General features: G+C 38.2%; 1 protein-coding gene across 1 annotated transcript in view; it reads left to right on the top strand.

Annotated features, from left to right (window-relative positions):
* The window catches only part of GALNT2 (polypeptide N-acetylgalactosaminyltransferase 2), an 86,098-nt gene extending 71,030 nt beyond the window's left edge, over positions 1-15,068 (top strand). The window contains exons 11-16 of the mRNA XM_021527143.2: positions 1,455-1,581; positions 5,016-5,108; positions 5,310-5,393; positions 7,094-7,220; positions 10,849-10,968; positions 12,197-15,068. Of these exons, the coding sequence (XP_021382818.1) occupies positions 1,455-1,581; positions 5,016-5,108; positions 5,310-5,393; positions 7,094-7,220; positions 10,849-10,968; positions 12,197-12,352 (707 nt within the window). The 3' untranslated portion in view covers positions 12,353-15,068. The remainder of the gene's footprint in view (positions 1-1,454; positions 1,582-5,015; positions 5,109-5,309; positions 5,394-7,093; positions 7,221-10,848; positions 10,969-12,196) is intronic.
* Positions 15,069-18,968: the final 3,900 nt, after the last annotated feature.

Raw genomic sequence — 18,968 nt, 5'->3', positions numbered from 1 at the left:
AGGCAGAAGGCAGCTAATGGTTTCTTCCTAGCTGTCAGACTAATTGAAGATGAGTAAAAATATGATTTAATTGGCAATAAATGACACATGCACCAGATAACTGGAAATCTGTGATGTGCAGTTTAAAATTCAATGTGCATGCTTGTCAGGCCTCTTTACTCTCAAGTATAGCTCTATCAGGGGCTCCCAGGTGGGCTGGGACAAGGCATGGGCCATTGGGGTTACAGACTCTGTTTTAGGGGCAGGTACAGAGGTGCGGGATGAGCCACAATCTTTTGCAGGGTGGGATGGAACAGTCCATTTCACTCCAGGATTCATCCAAGGGTAGAAGTGACATTCGGCTAGCTAAGATAACAATCATATCTATCTATCCTCTGCAACACTTCTATACTTTTTAAAGTTTTTGCTGGACATGCAATCAAGACAACATGTTCTCTAACTTGTGGTTGTGGAGTTTTATGTTTGTTCTATGTTTTTCATATTTAGTTTTTGAAGTAATTCTACTGTTATTACTTCTATGTATTCTGTGTATGTGGAGGACAGCTTCTGAGGGAAGAAGGCACGCCACTTAGTTTGTCATAAAAGATAGACATTGACTTTAATTTAGAGCTGCTTTTTTTTTTTTTTAAACCTATGTAAAGACACTGGTTATGAAGACACATGGTTATGAAGAGGCTTGAAACTAAGGCTATTTTGTAGCAGCTGTTGCACTAAAGGGGGAATCATCAAAATTCAAACAGTGCTGCTGGAAACACCTTTCTCACTGCACTGACTTGGAATTATTGTGGAAAAGTTATGTCTCCAGGTGACTTCTGCCATCAGAAGTCAGTTGAGAAAAGTTTTAGACCTTTGTCTCATCACTAGCTGTCTCATATCATTAGTTTGGCTTAGAGGTGTACTGTCCATAACCTTCCATTTACAGAAGCTATGTTTTTATTTGGTCTATCCTCAAGTCAACATTGATTTGATATAACTCCTTCCACTGTTTGGGAGTGTTTGTATATCTGATGTAATAAGTTAACAGCTCAAATCTATTGGTTATTTTAGTTTGCCTTGATTTCACTTATCTTCAGTTATTCTATTTTCAGCTGAAAATTTTTGTTACAAACTAGGTCATTAATTTATTTGTTAAATGTACCTACTATTGTTTGCTGTTCAGATAAAGCGCATATACGTAACTCACTGGCAAATTGCAGGAGGAATTATGGATTTGGGCAACACTGGTAACTTAAGATAAGAGACACATTTTACTTCCAAGATAGTATGTTTATTTCTGTTAGGCTTGTAGAATCTTAAATGCTTTAGATGTATGCCTTTGCTTATCCTAGAATTTATTTTAAAAAACTGTCATGCTTGATCTTCTCAACAACAATCACTAAAAGCCTTCTCTGTAAATATAATACAAGCTAACAGTATTTTATGATGTTGGTCTTTCATTCCTGTTTTTATTTCAGAGATCTCATTCAGAGTTTGGCAATGTGGTGGGAGCCTAGAAATCATCCCTTGCAGCAGAGTGGGTCATGTATTCCGTAAACAACATCCTTACACGTTTCCCGGAGGGAGTGGTACTGTGTTTGCAAGGTAAGTGCTGAATAGTAATGGTTTGGATTTCCTCAGATGATCAGCAGGTGGCAGTAATTTCATTTTAGGGATCTTGTCTTTAAAAAATATTGCAGTATTATCTATCATGGTAAAATATTAGTTAAGAACAAACTAATGACTTTGAGTCAGCTATGTAGGTTGAGAGAAGAACCTGAGAGCTGAAAGAGGGGAAACTTTTGGTGGACACAGAATCTGACAATCTGGAAAATAAGGAAATGCTTTGCTTGGCATTTCATCAATATTGTGTGTTTTTGATTTTAAAGAAGCTTTTATTTTCAAAACTGTAAAGCTTTATTTTGTATAAACAGTTCCATTGTTCACTAATAGCCAGAATAGACTTAAGTTATAAATATGCTTTGCTTGCTTTTCATTAATACATGATCAGCATGTGAGACACAAATGATTACAGAGACTGATTTCAGTATTTATGCCTGTCTGTTGGCAACTTGATCCTCTATAATATTTGCCTTTCCTGTGCTATGTTTAAAAATACATTTTCAATAGACCTAAAAAATTGCAGTTTTAGAGGCTTAGATTTATATGCATGTTAATTTTTCTGTTGGTAGCCATGAAATACTGAGCTTTTCCTCAGTTTCTCTTCTATGAAGTGTTATGGACAGCATGGTCATAGTAGTTTTTGACTTAATATGGATGGAAGTATTGCCTGAATGTACTGAGGGCATTCTGAGCAAGGCTGTATCAGTTGTAGCTGAAGGTTCATTTTAGATTTTGGTTTAGAGGTTTGAACTTGGTGCTCAGAGGGCTGGAGTACAAGTGCTCAGAAGTACAAGTCTTGGAGAAAGGTTCTGTGGGCCAAGGGCTGGAAATAAAATTGTTTATTTACACTTGGAGGGATGTGGAGCCCAAACTGTAACATGAAGCAACACAGAGTGCAGATGTACTTAAATTCATAAGAATGTTTTAAGCTGCTGATATTTTTGGACTTGCGATTCACTTTAAACTGAGGAATCTCCTTAGGATGTAGTTCTTCCCTTCCGTACTGGTTATGCCACCAAGGTGACTTTAATGAATTTACTATCTGCTAAAATAAAGTCACTGTCCTGTTTTTTTTTTTCAGTATAGTAAGCACTCCAGTATTTTTTCTCTTTTTTCCCATTCTTTGAAATACATATTTTATGCTGCAGTGAAAAATGAATAATAGTACTTATGTGAAAACAAAAGCTGGCAATGAAATGTCCTCACTACATCACATCTCTGTTCCAACATTTATAGCACGCATCAGGAGGATTGAAAGCTTTACCTTTTAAACTGCATTATGTAAGCTTAGAATGCAACTGGTGTAGTTTAATGAGGTTTTGAAATGACAGTGTCATAACAAGAACTATGGTTAATAAAAGTGAATAGATGTATGAATATACTGTGCAGTTTGCCTGCTCCTGAAGCTTTTCCATCTTTGGGGTGTTGCCAAGATACTGTTTTTCTTGTACTGTAAATAGCTTTCTTGGATGTCAAATCAATATAATGGGATGCCTATAATGGGATGCCTTAAAATCAATTTTAACAATGAGAGAATGAGAAACCTTAGGTAGTAGGATATCCTTGTAATACAGGTGTTATAATAGACGTGTGTGTGGGACCATGATGCTAAGGAACTTGGTGCAAGGAATCTGTGCTGGTGGTGCAGTTGGGACGTGTTGGCTTATGCCATAGTCTGTCTCTTGGCTGTAGGCAGCTTGTTCTGGACTCCTCTATTTTAGCTGGCTAGTCAGTATGCACTGCCTTTTGGCAGCCCAAACAGGTTGTCATTTTGGATGAGAGACTGGCAGTCCTGTTTTGTGAGAGGGGAGACCACATCACACTGGCTGTGTGCTGTGGGCAGGGACAGGTTGTGTCTGCCAGGATTTGTGTGACCAGTGCTGCCGTAACACAGCACTCCAGCGAGCCAGTGAGCCTTGCAGGCTCCATTCTGCTCCAAGCAAAGCTGCCTCTCACCTCTCAGTGCTCTGTTTCATAATTGGCTCGACATTAAGTGCACCCCATGCTGTGTTCCCCAGCACCCTGAGTTCTTTGGGGCCTTGCTAATTCAGGCAGTTCCCAGCATCTACACAGTGCCCATATTGGTGTGACACGAAGCCTGAGCTGTTCTTCATCCATGAGTATAGGCAGTCAGATACAAGCAAGCATTCTGGCTTTTAAAGTGCCTTTGGAGTCATTAAACCCTGGTAACCACGTAGTTCCTGTCTCACCACCAAAATCTGTTTGGCCTGTGGGCAGCCAAGCTGGTTGCTGAGCAGACAGGAGGGACTGAGTGACTGATATTCATATAGGCCTGAGAGACTGCAGGTGAAGATATACTCATGTAGCTCCTAATATGAATCTAGTAGGAATTTGCTTACAAAAAAATTAAAGGAATCTTTGCAAGAAAAAAATCAGTCCTCAAACAAAAAATTATTCAGGTCTGTCAAGCCTCCTGACTTAATCCTGATTATGCTTTGTCTTTTGAATTGGAAAGTCATATTAGAGAGGTTATTGGCTTAATGAGTTCATTCCAGTTGCTTTGGGTGAACTTTCTGCCGAATATAAAATAAGCTTCAGAGCATGGCAGTTGCAAGTGAAATAAGAGTTACTTTTCAAAACATAAAATGATGAACAATAGAAGTAAATGAGATTTACATGGAAGCCAGGGGAGGGAAAGAGCCATTGGACCCTGTTGCAGTCCAAAAAAAATTTAAAGACACCAGTTACATAAATACAGGAATTTTAGTTAGAGATGTATGATTAGAAGGAAAACATTTGGATTAGGGTTTTTTACACATTTATTAGAATAATCAATCTCTCTCAGATTTTAAAACCTTTCCTTTTACCTCTGCTACAGAAGACTTGTTTGTTTCATAGCCTTAAGTATTTTAACAACTTGTGTCTTTTCAGAACTTTGAATGATTTACTGGTAGGAATAGGATGAAGAGTGAAAATATCTTGTCGGTGTTAGCATATTTGTTCTCAAAAATGTAAAAGACATTTTTAAATATTGCTAGTTGTTAAGATTTTGTTTCCAATTAGCTTGCTTTATCTAGGTCAGCACTCACTGACTTTATCTTCTGTTAATTTACTCTTATAAAAAGATCAACCAAACATCTGCCTAATAAATTCCATGAAGTTTGTAGAAAGAACCGAAAGATATGTTAAATTCTGGATGTAAACCAGAATGTGGATGAGATATAAATTGTGATGAATGTGGAAAAGATATAAATTTCATTATAAATGCATTGATTTCTGTTATGTTACTCTAATGGTTTTCTACTACTTGGGTCTTTCATAGGGAGTCTGCTGCCTGACTTGAGGCAACTGACTGTGTAATACTGGGAAGGGTTAAAATCAATCTGAGAAAAATTGGATGGCTTAATTGCACCTAGAGAAAATATAACCCATGTGTTTCATGTGATTATCCCTAGAAATACACGCAGGGCAGCAGAAGTCTGGATGGATGAATATAAAAATTTCTATTACGCAGCAGTGCCTTCAGCCAGGAATGTACCTTATGGCAAGTAAGTCACAAGTGCTTCTTTGCCTAATAATTATTTATTCTTCATGACATAGCACCTTCTGAGGTGAAAGCAGTGCTAAATCTGATGTTGTCTCTTTAATGTACATTTCTACAGTTCTACTGTTCTTGAGTTTTCTGTGTATTCTATAAAATATATGAAGACAACAGCCTGACTCTGAAAACTCCTTTTTTTCTCCTCTAGTATTCAAAGCCGAATGGAGCTCAGAAAGAGACTTAGCTGCAAACCCTTTAAGTGGTATCTTGAAAATGTTTATCCTGAGTTACGGTGAGTTTTGGCTGAAACAGAGTTCATATGGAGTTTTCTTTTTTGCCCTCCCCAGAAATCATTGATTTCTCTTTCTCCATCCTTGGATGTAAAGGATGCATTTTACTTTATCTGTGAATTCAATGCCTCATGCAGGTTTATTTGCTTTTTTAATTAATTCTGTTCCTAAAGAGGAATTTTTGCCTACTTAGCTGCTTTTTCTACTTACAGCAACTACAGATGCAGGATTTTAGAGAACAGTGTCCAAAGGACTGAACTTATGTGAGCTTGAAGTTAGTCTCCTACACAAGCCATTTGCTCAAAAGCACATATTCTGTATCCTGTTGTCATCCCTTTAAAACTTTCGCCTATACCTAAGCACATGCCTAGTTAAGTGAGGAGAGTGAATCTCATTGTGGTGCAAATGATGACATTCAGCCAAGACAAGAGGGTCTTGTGTGTTTGGCAGACAAGGGTAGATGTCTAAGGCTCTGAGGAACTGAGTCTCCTTTCTTGTCTCCTTTTTTCTTGTCACTGACTAATCACTGACTTCTGGGAAGGGGAAAGCAAGGGATGACACTGATAACAGTTTTTGTAACGTGAACACATCCTAGCTAATGAGAAATCCTCAAAAAGAAATACCTTTTGAAAGGATAGAAAGATTTTGGTTAAATAATCCATTAAGAAGTATGTTGGTCAGATCTGACTAACCTGTTAACCTAATATTGGTGGTCTAGTGGTGTAAAAATACTTGAGGTTTTTTTTTGCTGGGGCCACTTCATGTCAGTGGTGCCAAGTAACTGCTAGTGACATACAGGCTTGAGATGCAAAAGCAGCACCAGCTACTACAACCCCAGTGCAACATGTGAAAAACCATACCTACTAATGAGTCTCATAAACCAGGATGATACTGAGGAAGTAATTTTTCCTTTATTTTCTCTTAAAAGTAACAGGGATATTTGGTTTTGTTTAATCTGTGAGAAAAAATGTCTCGCCTGGAAAGTGTGCTACTGTAAGCATTACTTATATGTAATGCTGTCTTGTTCTGTCATACCTCATGTGTTCATTCTGCTGGGTTGAATTATGATACTCATAGTCTGAAGTTTTTAAAGGCTCTGATATGCTCTTGTTTTACTGTTCAACATGAACTCATGGGCTCTACCCATAAATGTACTTTGCTGAATGGACTTGCCTAGGTGTTACCATGCTAGGAGTGTACTTTATGTGCAACCATTAGATAATAGATATCAGAAAAACTTGGATATTTTTTTTCAAATTCCTAACCCCTTTTTAGCATTTCAGTAAAAACAGTCTGAGAAACATGTAGTGTGTCCTATTTCTGCCTCAAGCTAAGTTGCCTGAAAAGACAAAAGGATTTGATGAGCTAATTGATAACATTAAGCTTTGAGTCACTTTAAATGATAAGTAATCTTTGATTTTTGTGCCAAGTTTGCATGTTCATCCTCCTTCTCTGGTACAAGTCTTCTGGTACTGTGTGTGGTAAGCTTGCAAGTTTACTCATGCTTGATCAGTTCATGATTAGATAATTGCCTCCCCTCAAAAGATGATTGAGATTTCCAGATGAGAGTCATCACTCATTCTTAACCTCTCATCTTAAAAATACTGAGTATTTTTATAAATGGGGAGTTAAAAAAAAAAAAGAAAAACCTCCCAAACAAACCCTGAACTGAATCAAGCAGATATTTTTGGTTTTGTTTTAGGGTACCTGATCATCAAGATATAGCCTTTGGGGCTTTGCAGCAGGGTACCAATTGCCTTGACACTTTGGGCCATTTTGCAGATGGTGTTGTTGGAGTTTATGAATGTCATAATGCCGGGGGAAACCAGGTCTGTATGCCATTCATTTTGTTTTCTATAGTAAGTCTTAAACCAAGGAAAGTGAAGCTAAAGTTTTAAACTCAAGCAGTTACTGTGTATTGATAAGGGAAAGATGCAGCTAAACCAGCACATCAGTTATTGTTACAGATAGGCTCTAAAAAGCTTCTCCCTCAAATATAATTTTGCATTTTCAGGATTAGAATCTGAGCCCAGAAATTCATTCAGTGAGCATCATGTTATCCCCTTCCTTTGTCACTATTAATATTTGCCTTTGCACTAGAGGCTATAGCTTCCTTCCCAGGGGTTTTGTACTTGCATAGAAAGCTTTTTTTTCAATGAAATGGTGTGTTTTATTTTTTGGGGGGCAATTTTTACTTACAAATATATTTGTGTTGCATTAAGCATATGTCCTAAGGTCAGCAAAATAAAGGAATGCTTTGCTGTGCTGCACTGTTAGTCATTTACAGTTTGCAATAGTGGAGTATAAAAAAAATCTGTCATAAATCCCCATTTGGCTCTTCTAGAAAACAGCAGTACCTAAGCGTTCACTCACAGTAAAGGGAGTATTTTAACAAATCCTTTTTAATCCTACTCCTAAGCTAATTGTAAATGTGTCAGATCTTTAAATGAGAGCATTAATTATTTCAAAGAATCTATTTATGCAGTTGTGACTTAGTTATCATTAATGAAATACACACAGAGGTTCTCACTGCTTTGTGTGCTGCTTTGTCACTAAATCCTTGTCAGATTAAACCTGACTTTAAATTAAATGTAATATTAATGTGTCAAGTACAGCTGATATAATAGAAAGCTGACCAGTTAAAAACTACACTCAAATGAGTGTCAGAAGTTTGCTCTAATATAAATTAGAAGGGGAAAAACCTAAAATAAGATAAAGCCTAAAATGAAGTAATTTCCTGGAAGATGTATGATAACAATTCATTCAAATCAAGATGTGAGAAATGCCTGCTTTTCCTGTCAATAACGAGAGTTTATCTGTGGAGGCTTGTTAAATTACCTTATGAAAGTACCCTCGTCTTTTCAGAAACCACAGTTGGGTTTTTGGGAGAAAGGGTGGATGTGTCACAAGTGCCTTGGAGGACAAATCTTAGAATTTTCTGCTGATGTTGTGTATTCTTTGTAGATACACAGTTATCTTCCTCTTTCAGACTCCCCTCCCCTGAAGCTGACCCTCTTATTTCTAAGTATGTGGTTTTTTCTGTGGCACTGACTTGACAAGCCACTATGTACTTGCTCTGAACAAATACATTTGGGAGGATGTTCTGACAGGTTAAGAGGCAGAATGGGTCAAAACCAGGTTTTATGTCCAAGCAGAACTCATATAGGGTTGAAAAGAAATAACAGCATGGGAGGAGAAGGACAAGGAACAAACCATAATCTTTAGATCTGTCCTTCGTGTTTTGCACCTTATTCTTACCAGGAGTTTTTTTTGGGAGTTAAAGGCACTCTGATATTATAGTCTGTGGAAATTTTCTATAACTTGAAGATTGTACTCTGTCTTGTGTTCAACACAACATAAAATGCAAAACCTAAGTAAAAATGGGATTTCTGCCCCCTTCCTGCTCTCCCCTCCCCCAGGTTGGTAGAACTCAGTGATAGTTGTGCACCTCCAGAGGGCTGAGGTGTGCTTGTGGTGTTCTTGAGAATATGCAAATATGCAGGGTTGTGATAAAGAGCTAAAGATAAAACCAAATGCACTTAGGTTCAAGGGGAAGGTTTCAGGTTAGTTTATCTACTAACTTTTTATTTCTGATTTGACACAGATTTTTCTCAGATATTTCGATTTTTGCATAAAGCTATCCAATTTCCAGCCTGTGCCCTGAGCATATACACTGCTTGCAATTTTTCTTCTCCTCTGGTGTAGTGGAACTTGTTCCATCTTATCTCCATTATAGAAATAGTTACTGATCAGTGGAGGAAAGTATCTATACACTGTCTTGTAACGTGAAGGAGCATAATGTAGATGTTTTCAGCAACAGAGCTTGGAGCTTTTATGAAGCAGCTGTACTGTGACTTATTTTAACTTCTTGCATAATTTCTGTTGAGGCTGGGGCACATACAGCCTTTTGAAGAAGGGTGAAGATGTATAAAAGCAATCATTTCAAGGCTCTGACTACAGGGTTCTTAGATGCAAGTTTCACTACATCCCTGGTAGTATTTTCAACTGTCAGTTTTCACTATAGATCTTATCAGGGAAGAGTTTGGGGCTATTTGTAATTCCTTAATTCCTTTAGTTGTGGCTAAAAAAGGTGGCTATTAATATTTTATTATATATTAACGGTTCTTGTTGACATCTTACAAACTGGACAGAACTGAGAAGACAAGTAATTTCACTGTCATCTTAGTTTAACATACTGAGAGTAAAAGGAGACGTTATCAGCTTAAGAGTTTGGAAGACAAATAAAGGGATTCACAGATTTGTCCTGGCTTTGCTTTGTTTTCCACAGTTGTCATCGTTCTGGTACTTGCAGAATATAGTACTCATCCAGTGGCTTGGGACCTCTATGATTGTGATTACTTGTAATCTCTTGGGTTGAAAATTCAGATAGTGTTCTGAACATCTCTTCCCAAAGAGATTTAATAATTTTTAAATCTGCTGAGTTTAACAGTAATTATACATTTATTTTATTTCTGAAACACTAATTACATGCAAAATAACATTTAAATGTTACTTAACATACAGTCTTGGCCCTGTATGTCTAAGGTTTTGTATTATACAACTCTAAATCCTCTTTTAGTTGCTTGAGAGAAGCTAATGCCATTTTAAGTAGTTTATAAGTATGATTTGGATCATTAGCCTGGCTTTAATCAAGTGCCTTCTTTCCTCAAAGTATAGTTAGACAAATGGAGACCAGTGTGGACCCTGGAGACTGAACTTGAAAGGAGAGGGGCATATGGAGAGAGTGAACATCAGTGCAAGATCAGGCTCTGTGTGAAAAGATGCTGAGATCAAACAAGCTGGGCAGCAGTACATACAGAACGGCTTCTCTTTGCTCTCTATTTTAGAGTGGCATATTTAAAGACATTTAACAGAGATTGTTGTACATCATGCCTTGGATGGGAAGGAACATCCTCTCTATCCCTTTTGTGTATTGCTTTCTGGTGGTCTTTATTGTATTAAGAACTGCTGGTTTCCTCACTGTGGTCCATGTGCTTTGTTGAGTGTATGGGCAGAGTGGCCAGTGGTGTGCAGACAAAGTTTTTAGGGTTTTTATGTATATAATTTTTTATACATCTATTTACAAATGTAAAAATCCTTTCACAGAGAAGAAAGAGAAAAGTTAAATACACACACACATACAAAAACAAATATCTAACTAAATAAGCATTTGGAGGAATATCTTGCACGAGGCCCTGTGTGACTGCCCGCAGCAGCTGTGCCAAGCCAGCAGAGGGAGCAAACAGCCAGCTCAGCCCTGAGCTGATGCGGGGACACCAAAGCAATTCGAATTACTGTTTGAAAAGGACTTTTCATCTCCTACCCTGTGGGAAACTATGAACTGTTCTAATGCTCGTACACAGCTGTTTGCAGGATTTTAACCTGTGCTGTATATGCAGAGGTAGCACTTGTTAACATACACTATTTTGTACATTTTTTGTTTCTTCCTTTTTGTAGGAATGGGCCTTAACAAAGGACAAGTCAGTGAAACACATGGATTTGTGCCTTACTGTTGTGGACAGAGCTCCTGGTTCACTAATAAAACTTCAGGGCTGTAGGGAAAACGACAGCAGACAGGTTAGTATGTCATGATTGCACTCTGCAAACAGTGTGGAAAACAAGGGCGGTGAATAAACAATGCACTGGTGATCTGTCATATCTTCTATAGGCTCGACTTTTACTGTTGTCTGTGTGTGAAGCTAGGATTCATGATGTCATAAAGGCAGAGTAAGCTTTATCCCAACAGAGACTTATGTAAAGATTTCACCCATTGATATGTAACAGTGCTTAACTACTTCTTGTGTCTTCTGAAAGAGTTTGTATGTTCCAGAATGTCTTTTTGAAAGGTCTCACTCAGTGAAGTTAGAATATTATGCATTCTGTTTCTCAGAAGAATGTGGTTTGGCTCTCCTTTTCAGTTGTGGCCTGTTTATACCAGCACCAGAAATCCTTAAATTCATTTTTATCAATGCGGTATTGTAACTATTTCCCATGCCTGAGGAAAATCACATTTGCAAAGTCATGCCATTTTTCTGATCTAGTCATAAAACAAATAATTTCTGTCTGCTTATTCATTAGTTCTGATCATCTGCCAGATTCCTTGCTTCTCTATCTCTGTTTTTGCAGACAGGTAACTGAAACACTGTTTATTGATGAAGGAAGGAATTTTCTTGCCACTCTTCAGAGAGGGAAACTAAGGAAGCAAGATTTTCTTGATGAGGTTTACAGGCATTATATGGTAGACATACAAGAGAAACCACCCCACCCCCCCCCCTCCCTTTTTTTTCTTTTAAATCCTGTATTTGGGATTTATTCTGTCCTTGACATCATCTTGGACAAAGAACTTTTGACAGCACAGGTTGTTTATCTTCTGTAGAATTAAAAGGTGTCTGACAAATTTATGGATTTCTGTAGAGTTGTGTATAGTGAATGTACTTCTTGCTTCTCTATGCTCAGTATTGTAGTGGTATGTGGATGGGTTTTGATTCTCATTTTTGTCTTCAGATCGAAGGTGTCACACAGGTAACAGGGTGGAACAGTGTATTTGAGAAGTTCTGAACTAGAGGGAAATGTGTTGGTGTATTCTGTGTCTTGCAGAGAGTTAGCAGAAAAAACAGCTGTCTTGGCAAGGCTTGCCAGAACTTACATGCTCATACTCAAGAATCATCTAAACTGCTCCTATTATTGCAGTTTGTACACATTTCTGGTCACAAACCAGGGGAGCTTATGAAGACTTCAAATGACATGATGTAGAATTCTTCCTTTTCCTGCTTTTCCAGGTCGATAACTGTATTTTCTCTTCCAGAAATGGGAACAAATTGAAAGCAATTCTAAACTGAGGCACGTTGGCAGCAACCTCTGTCTAGACAGCCGAAATGCCAAAAATGGTGGTCTCACCGTTGAGATCTGCAATCCTTCTTTGTCACAGCAGTGGAAATTTACACTCAATCTGCAGCAGTAGAAGGACTTAAAAGCAAAATGCTGTTTCAACTGAAAAACATTGGGCAAAGTTTTGATTGACTTACTGATGTATTTCTTAAAACTTTCCACGGAACTTATATACCTCAGTATTCCACCTTTATCTGAAAGCAGAGTGCTGAAGCAGACACCAGGGATCCAGGGGACTCGGAGCTCTGCAAAGATGTCACTGAGCATTACTTCACAGGAAAAAGGAATTGTGCTGCAGACTTCAGCTGTTCCTTTCTGTCTTCAGCTACTACTTGCACAGCAGATAACTAACTCTAGGAACAACTGACGTATTGTAAACAAAAGGATCTGAAGAAACATCTGTGGGGAACAGTGTGGGAGGGAGAGTGGGAAAAATTACTAGGAGAAGGTTATTTGAAAACTCCATTGGAATAGAAGTCATGGTTTATCATTTCCAGAACCAGAAGTGTAATTTTGAAGTTTTTTTTTTTTCTCCTGTGTGTACTTGGTAATTTGAATATGAACTTTTCTATGATGGACTCTAAATATAAATATATGAAAGTATATATATTGTCAGCTCCCAATGATTTGTATCAGTTTTCATCATCCTATAATTATCAACAAAGTGATTGACATATGTATAACCAGAAATTGGATTGGAGTGTTAGGAGAGAGAAACTCTGAGGGTGAGGATTTTATGCTGCTGGGTGTGATGTCCATGCTAACACTGGATGCTTTTGCTTTGCAAACTGGATCTACTTCTTAACACTTCGCCCTTGCTGGAGATCATGAAACTCAGGAGGAGAAAAAAAAAAATAGCAGAGGAAGTCAATGCGTCTGCCCAGATGATTGCTTGGATTGTTTACTCCAGCTCGGGAATTCATCACCTGTGCTCTGGATAATGTTAAATCTGTGCTTTATATTTGTGTTGATCATTTCTGCTGTACTTTGTCTTTAAAATATTTCTTCCTTTGTTACAAAATTATATAAACTGCACAGAGCTTTTGTGCAGGTATACTGGTTCAGCAGAGTTTTATTCTGGGCCCTGATGAGGAAAAAATTGTCTCAAACTCCCCTTTTGAGTTTTAGAAATAAGTTAGAATTGAAACACCACTGACAACAGCATAAGATCTGAATTTTAATTAGCAAGGATGAGTGGCTATGTAATATCTCTGAATTGCACTTGCTTAATTTATAAACCTACTGGGAATTTTCGTCCGTTTTGTTTCTTTAAATGTAGCTTTTGAATGTATTCAGGCTTGACTCTGGGAATCAGCCTGGATACCTGCATAGCCTATGCGTTTTTAACCATAGAACTTGTGCATTTTGCAGCTTCAGTCCAGCTGATGTCATTTTTATAAACAATGCTGTCAAAGGTAACCCCAACTTTGACCTGTCCTTTCTTATGTTTGCATAGACTATATACTTTTTTATTAAAAGCAAATGCTTCAATGAGCTTTTAAAATGAGAAGGAAGGTAAAAAAAGTATTAATAAGTGAGACAGCATTGACAAAAATTAGTGCAGACATGGAATGCCAGGAAGTGGTTTTGGAAAAATGGATCTTGGGAAAATATAAGGGTTGATCATAAGGAGATGAAAACATCTGCTGTACGGTAGTATGCTGGTACAGTTCCCCTCTTTCTTTGTCCTGGAAGTAGATTCCTGATTTTTTATTTTCCCTTGGCTGTACCTATACATCAGGTGTAGAGATGGTACTCTCATGGGCAAAGTGGCTTCACCGTGCCCACAGATACCTGGTGTGTCTGAATTTATGATCTGCAGGTACCTTACCTTTTGGATGGGGCCCTCAAATCCAGTTTTACCCATCCATCATCATCTAACTTTTTAAATAAATAATTAATACTTTTTCTCTGCTTATCCACAATCCACTTTCTCCAAAACTTGCCTGTTTTAAAGGCCAGTGGATAAACTATTTTCAGCTTTTAGTCTCTCCCTGTAGCCTTTTAACCTAGCTGAGAACTTGAAGAACATATTTTATAAACATAGCAATAGATGCCTTCATGTTTTGGGAAATAAAGGCTGAAATATGAGCTCAGCAGCAAACCAGTTGTTTGGGGCTTTGGAAAAAAGAATTTAAAAGGAAGTTAAAAAATCCAACCACTTAGCTTCAACCATGGAGGTATTTCCATTCATAGCTTTCATCTAATTGAGGGTGGTACTAATTGAAATCAGCAGCTGCAACTCTGAATATTGACCTGCCTCTTATCTCTGAATCAGAATTTCTAGTAAAAATAAATTGAAAAAAAAAAAGTCCATATTCCATTGCTTCAGTCATTAATGACTACAATATTCATAAAGTTGGAATATATTTTCAGTAATTCCCCATGGATGTTGTGCATAGGGTTTTAATGTAGGAGCCGTGTGCTTTTCTTCGAGAGAATGGACAAGAAGTGGTATCCTTTTGTTATGTTTACATGACAGTGTGCCAAAGTTACTTACTGTGATTTTAGGGGTTTTTAATGCTGAAGAAATTCATCCATTTGAAAGATAAATTAAGAGCCCTTGAAGCAAATTGTGATGGAGTCTCCTGAGAACTTTTCTTACCGTCTTCAGAACAAGAATGATGATACTGTTTATTTTGCAGATTTTCAAAACATAGTTTGGAAACTGTTTTTTTCAGTTGGTTTGAAAAGTCTGCTGTACAGAGCTTGTACTTGTTCATTTTATAGATGGAAACCATCCTTGAAAATTTGTTTAACTTAAATAAAGAAGAACGCTTTATAGAAAAGTGTCTGCTGGTTAATAGAACTGAGTAAAGCCAGTAAAAGTCTGCCTGGAGCTTGTAGGTTGAAGTAGTTTTCAAACACTTCATTTCACTTGGTTGCTTCATAAAGTTCCTATAAGTGTGTATATGTGGGTGTATATTTGTATTTATGAAAAGATTTTGTGTTTAATACTGTAATTTTGAGGAAATTGTCTTATTTTAGAAGCTGTGTTACACTGAGAAGAGAGTTAATGCTGACTCTATAGTCACCTGAAAATATATTGTCAAGGCATATATATATTGTCCCCCTCCTGCCCCTCTAGACCTGAGCTTCTGGAGATTCCTGCTGAGCCCCTCTTTGCTGCCAGCAATCCCTGTGCCAGGGGCTGGTGCAGCTGAGCTCTCAGCCCCTCGGCGTGCCTGTGCTCATGGGCTCCTGTGGTGTCCCTGCTCTCTTGTGCAGGGTGGGCACTCCGCTGCCTGTGCTGCACCAGATGACCTATTGTAAGTATTTAAACCAAAAAATACTTTTTTTTAAAGATAAAGGTTTTTTAAGGGGCAAACACTCCACCATCCAGTTTATAGAGAGTTTGCAAATGAACCTGCATCAGGACAGCTGGGGAGGGAGCAAATTCCACTCAGGAGATGTGAAAGGAGAGTTTTCCTGCTGCCGTAAGGGGAAATGGGGATGCCAACAGGGCATGGCCTGGCATCCCCTTGGCAGAGCTGGGGTGCAAGCTAAGTGGGCTGGAGATGGGACCAAAAATCTCATCTGCAACCTTCTGTGCAGCCTTCGAGATGCCACAGGTCAGCTTTTGGGGTACATCATTCTTTCTCACTCCATAGCATACAGGGCTGGGTTCTTTGCTCCTGGTCTAAGAAACTCAGCTTTGCAGTCAGCCCCAAGGGCAGGATCAGCCTGTGGAACCTGCAGGAGAATCTATAGGAAACAATGAAACATTTCCACTCTTTTAATTGTACTGATGGGAAGAGTTTTGCCCAACAGCCTGTGGGAAAGAAGTCGAGAGTACAGACTTTCTTGTGTAGTAGAAGTCAGTGACTTTCAAAATCTAAATTAAATCAAGGAAAGAAGTCTTTAATATTAATGGCAAAAACCAAAAAGGCCTTGTCAAGCTGCAGTAAACAAAAGGAACAGTTTTCCATCTGCAGATTAAATTTGAGAATTCAAATGAAGATTCTCTATCTTAAATGGCCTTTAACACCTGGGAGCTGGCAGGTGCTACCTAAATATAATTACAATGGGCTTCTGGCAATAGAAGCTTTTAATCTAATCTAGTGTTAAATGTAGGAGTCTGTTACATCTCTGCCTGGAGTCTTCCATGTTTCCTGTGTGTACAGTTCTCAGTTCACTTCTTAGTGCGAGAAGCAGGACTGAATGAAACATCCAGCAAGTTTCTGCGTTGCTGCTGACCAAGAACTCCCTTGTTACCATGTTACCTGAGTGCATAGATCTGAAAAAAAGTTTCCCAATCATTGTCTGGAAATTCAGGTCATGCTTTTTAGCATTTTTTTATGCATGGGTTTTCTCTGCTTGCTTGTCACTGTGCATAAAAGGAGATGTCTTTATACTGGTTTTATAAGGGAATGTTTAAACTTTACTCTTTGTGGATTAACAAAAGCATTTAAAATCCTGATTTTTCAAAAAGATGCCTTTCTGTATTTGCAAGGAAGATACATTTTGGGAGAGATAAAAAGGCTGCAACCTTCTTGAAGTAAAGACTATTGTCTTGTTTGAGCACTGTCTGTAGAGCACTGTCTGGTTCCATTCTGGGGTGTTACTGCCATAACCTTACTTATTTAAAGATGTTTAATTTTTGAAAACAAATACCAACATCCACTTTGCCTTACTTAGGTTTATTTTAAATGTAGATGCTGTATGAATTTACATGCCATGAGTGGCACACAGGCATCACCTGTATCCTCCTTCAAGCATGAAACACAGCAAATAATTTCATAGCAATAGCTTCTTACAGATTGCTCTAGCAAGAGGCTTGTTCCTCTCAAGAAACATTTCAAGTGAATGAAGCCACTGAAAAAAACTCTGGGATAATAAGCCATGATTACAGAATGAGCACAAATGTCAGGGTTGCAGCTTTTGTTAGTCTGCGCATTTTATTTGCAGCTTAGCTTCCAGTAGCTATTTTAAGATCTGCTAGTAATCAAGCTTAAAAATTGAGAATAAAGTCAGTCCACAGATGTTCTCTCTACAGCCCTCCAAGAGGTCTGAATGGGTGCAAAATACCCTTTTGATTTGGCTTGATTTCTTGCAGCACAGCAGCAGATTGCTGCTCTGTATGCAGGAAGAGGTTTCTGCTTGATTTCAAGTTCCTATTTCTACCCAGAAGATGTTTTAATACAAGGACTTTTTGAGGTATTCTTTAATTAAAAAGGATCCGGGAGTAGCAAATAGCTTTCTGTCAAACCTATATTAATTAAAGGTCACCTTTGGTAGTCTGGTGAAAACAAGGTTAGAAAATCACTATGAAGGGTCTGTTGTGCTCTGGTAGTGTGATCAGCATCACTCCTGTAAAATACTTTTCTCAACTTCTATGCCACCTCTCTCCCTGTCCAGCAGGTTGTTTCTGAAATGATCAGGGGTCGATTCCTGGTGGCAGCTCTGTGCTCAGCTGGACCAGCCTATTTGTTGCTGCTGGCAGGGAAAGGAATTCTGATCCTCTCCTCCCTTGGGATAGCATTTCTGCCCCTTCCATAAGACAATATAGGGAAGGCTGGCAAAAACAAACAAAGAAAATTACCAACAAGCCAAACATAGAAAGTGTTGTCACTCTTGGTAGCTGAAAGCCCTTTGAGCTTGGCTTAACTAGACCATAAAATCAAGCCTTATATTTTTGTATGAGAGACTGAGGTTAAGGGATGCTCTGGTTTGTCTTCCAGTTGAGATGCCTATTGTAACAATAATAATAATAACTTATGCCAAAACAGCCTTATTGCTATATCTAAAGCCAGCAGCACCTGTAGTATCGAGAATCTAAAGCCAGCAGCACTTGTAGTATCAAGAGAGGAGGAACAAGGGTGAGAGAGACAAAACTATTTTAAGCTTTGCATCAAGGTTTTGATTTCAACATAAAGCCAGTGTTTGACAGGGCTTTTCCTATTTTCCTATAGAAAAGGATGTAATACTTTGGCCAAGACAGTCTGGAGAAAGAAAATGCTGCACCCTGCATGTAGGTTGTGGTTTGTGTGCAAGTTTGTGCTTTGGAGCTCATCATACTGATGAGTGTCAGGCTCTCTCCCAGCTGGTTTCAGAATTGTATGAAGACATTCATTTTACTTTTCCTGTTGAATGAGTTATTTGGGAGAGGGGGACATCTTTAGGTCGTTGGTGAGGATCAGAGCTTCTGTCATGGGAGGAGCTTTGAAAGAAAAAGAAAGAAAACACACACACACACTGTCTTCTTGGTGTCTCTGTAGAAAAGATCTAAAAAAGAAGTGAAGCAGAAGAGAAAGAAGTGCAAAGTGAGAGGGTGTGGAGAAGCAGATGCAGAGCTGCAGCTTAGAATGTATTTCAAAGTCAGTAATTCATAGTTTAAGGAAAGATGTGATCAGGCTATCCTACAGCATCAGCTGTACCATCTTCAGCAATGGAATCTGTTCCAGGTGCTCAGCTTCTGTCTGGATGTGACCTCTGGCAAGAGCTCAGATGTAAAAGGCTGGCTGAATTTTCAGAAGTTTTTAGGACAATTCTGTTTTAAAAATAAAATTTAGGAAGTTTAAACATCTTGAGAAACAGATGAATTTGAGAATTAGTAAATCTTCAGCTGAACTAATTCTCCTTTTGCCAGCTCTTCCAATAAGTTTTTTATAATGAATAATTGCTTCCAGGCTGAATGTCTAGCTTCAACTGCCAGCCATTTCTCTGCTGATTATGTTTAACTCCTTAAA

Source organism: Lonchura striata, chromosome 3 (assembly GCF_046129695.1).
Source record: "Lonchura striata isolate bLonStr1 chromosome 3, bLonStr1.mat, whole genome shotgun sequence".
NCBI classification, from domain to species: domain Eukaryota; kingdom Metazoa; phylum Chordata; class Aves; order Passeriformes; family Estrildidae; genus Lonchura; species Lonchura striata.
This window is presented reverse-complemented; position numbering and strand designations above follow the sequence as displayed.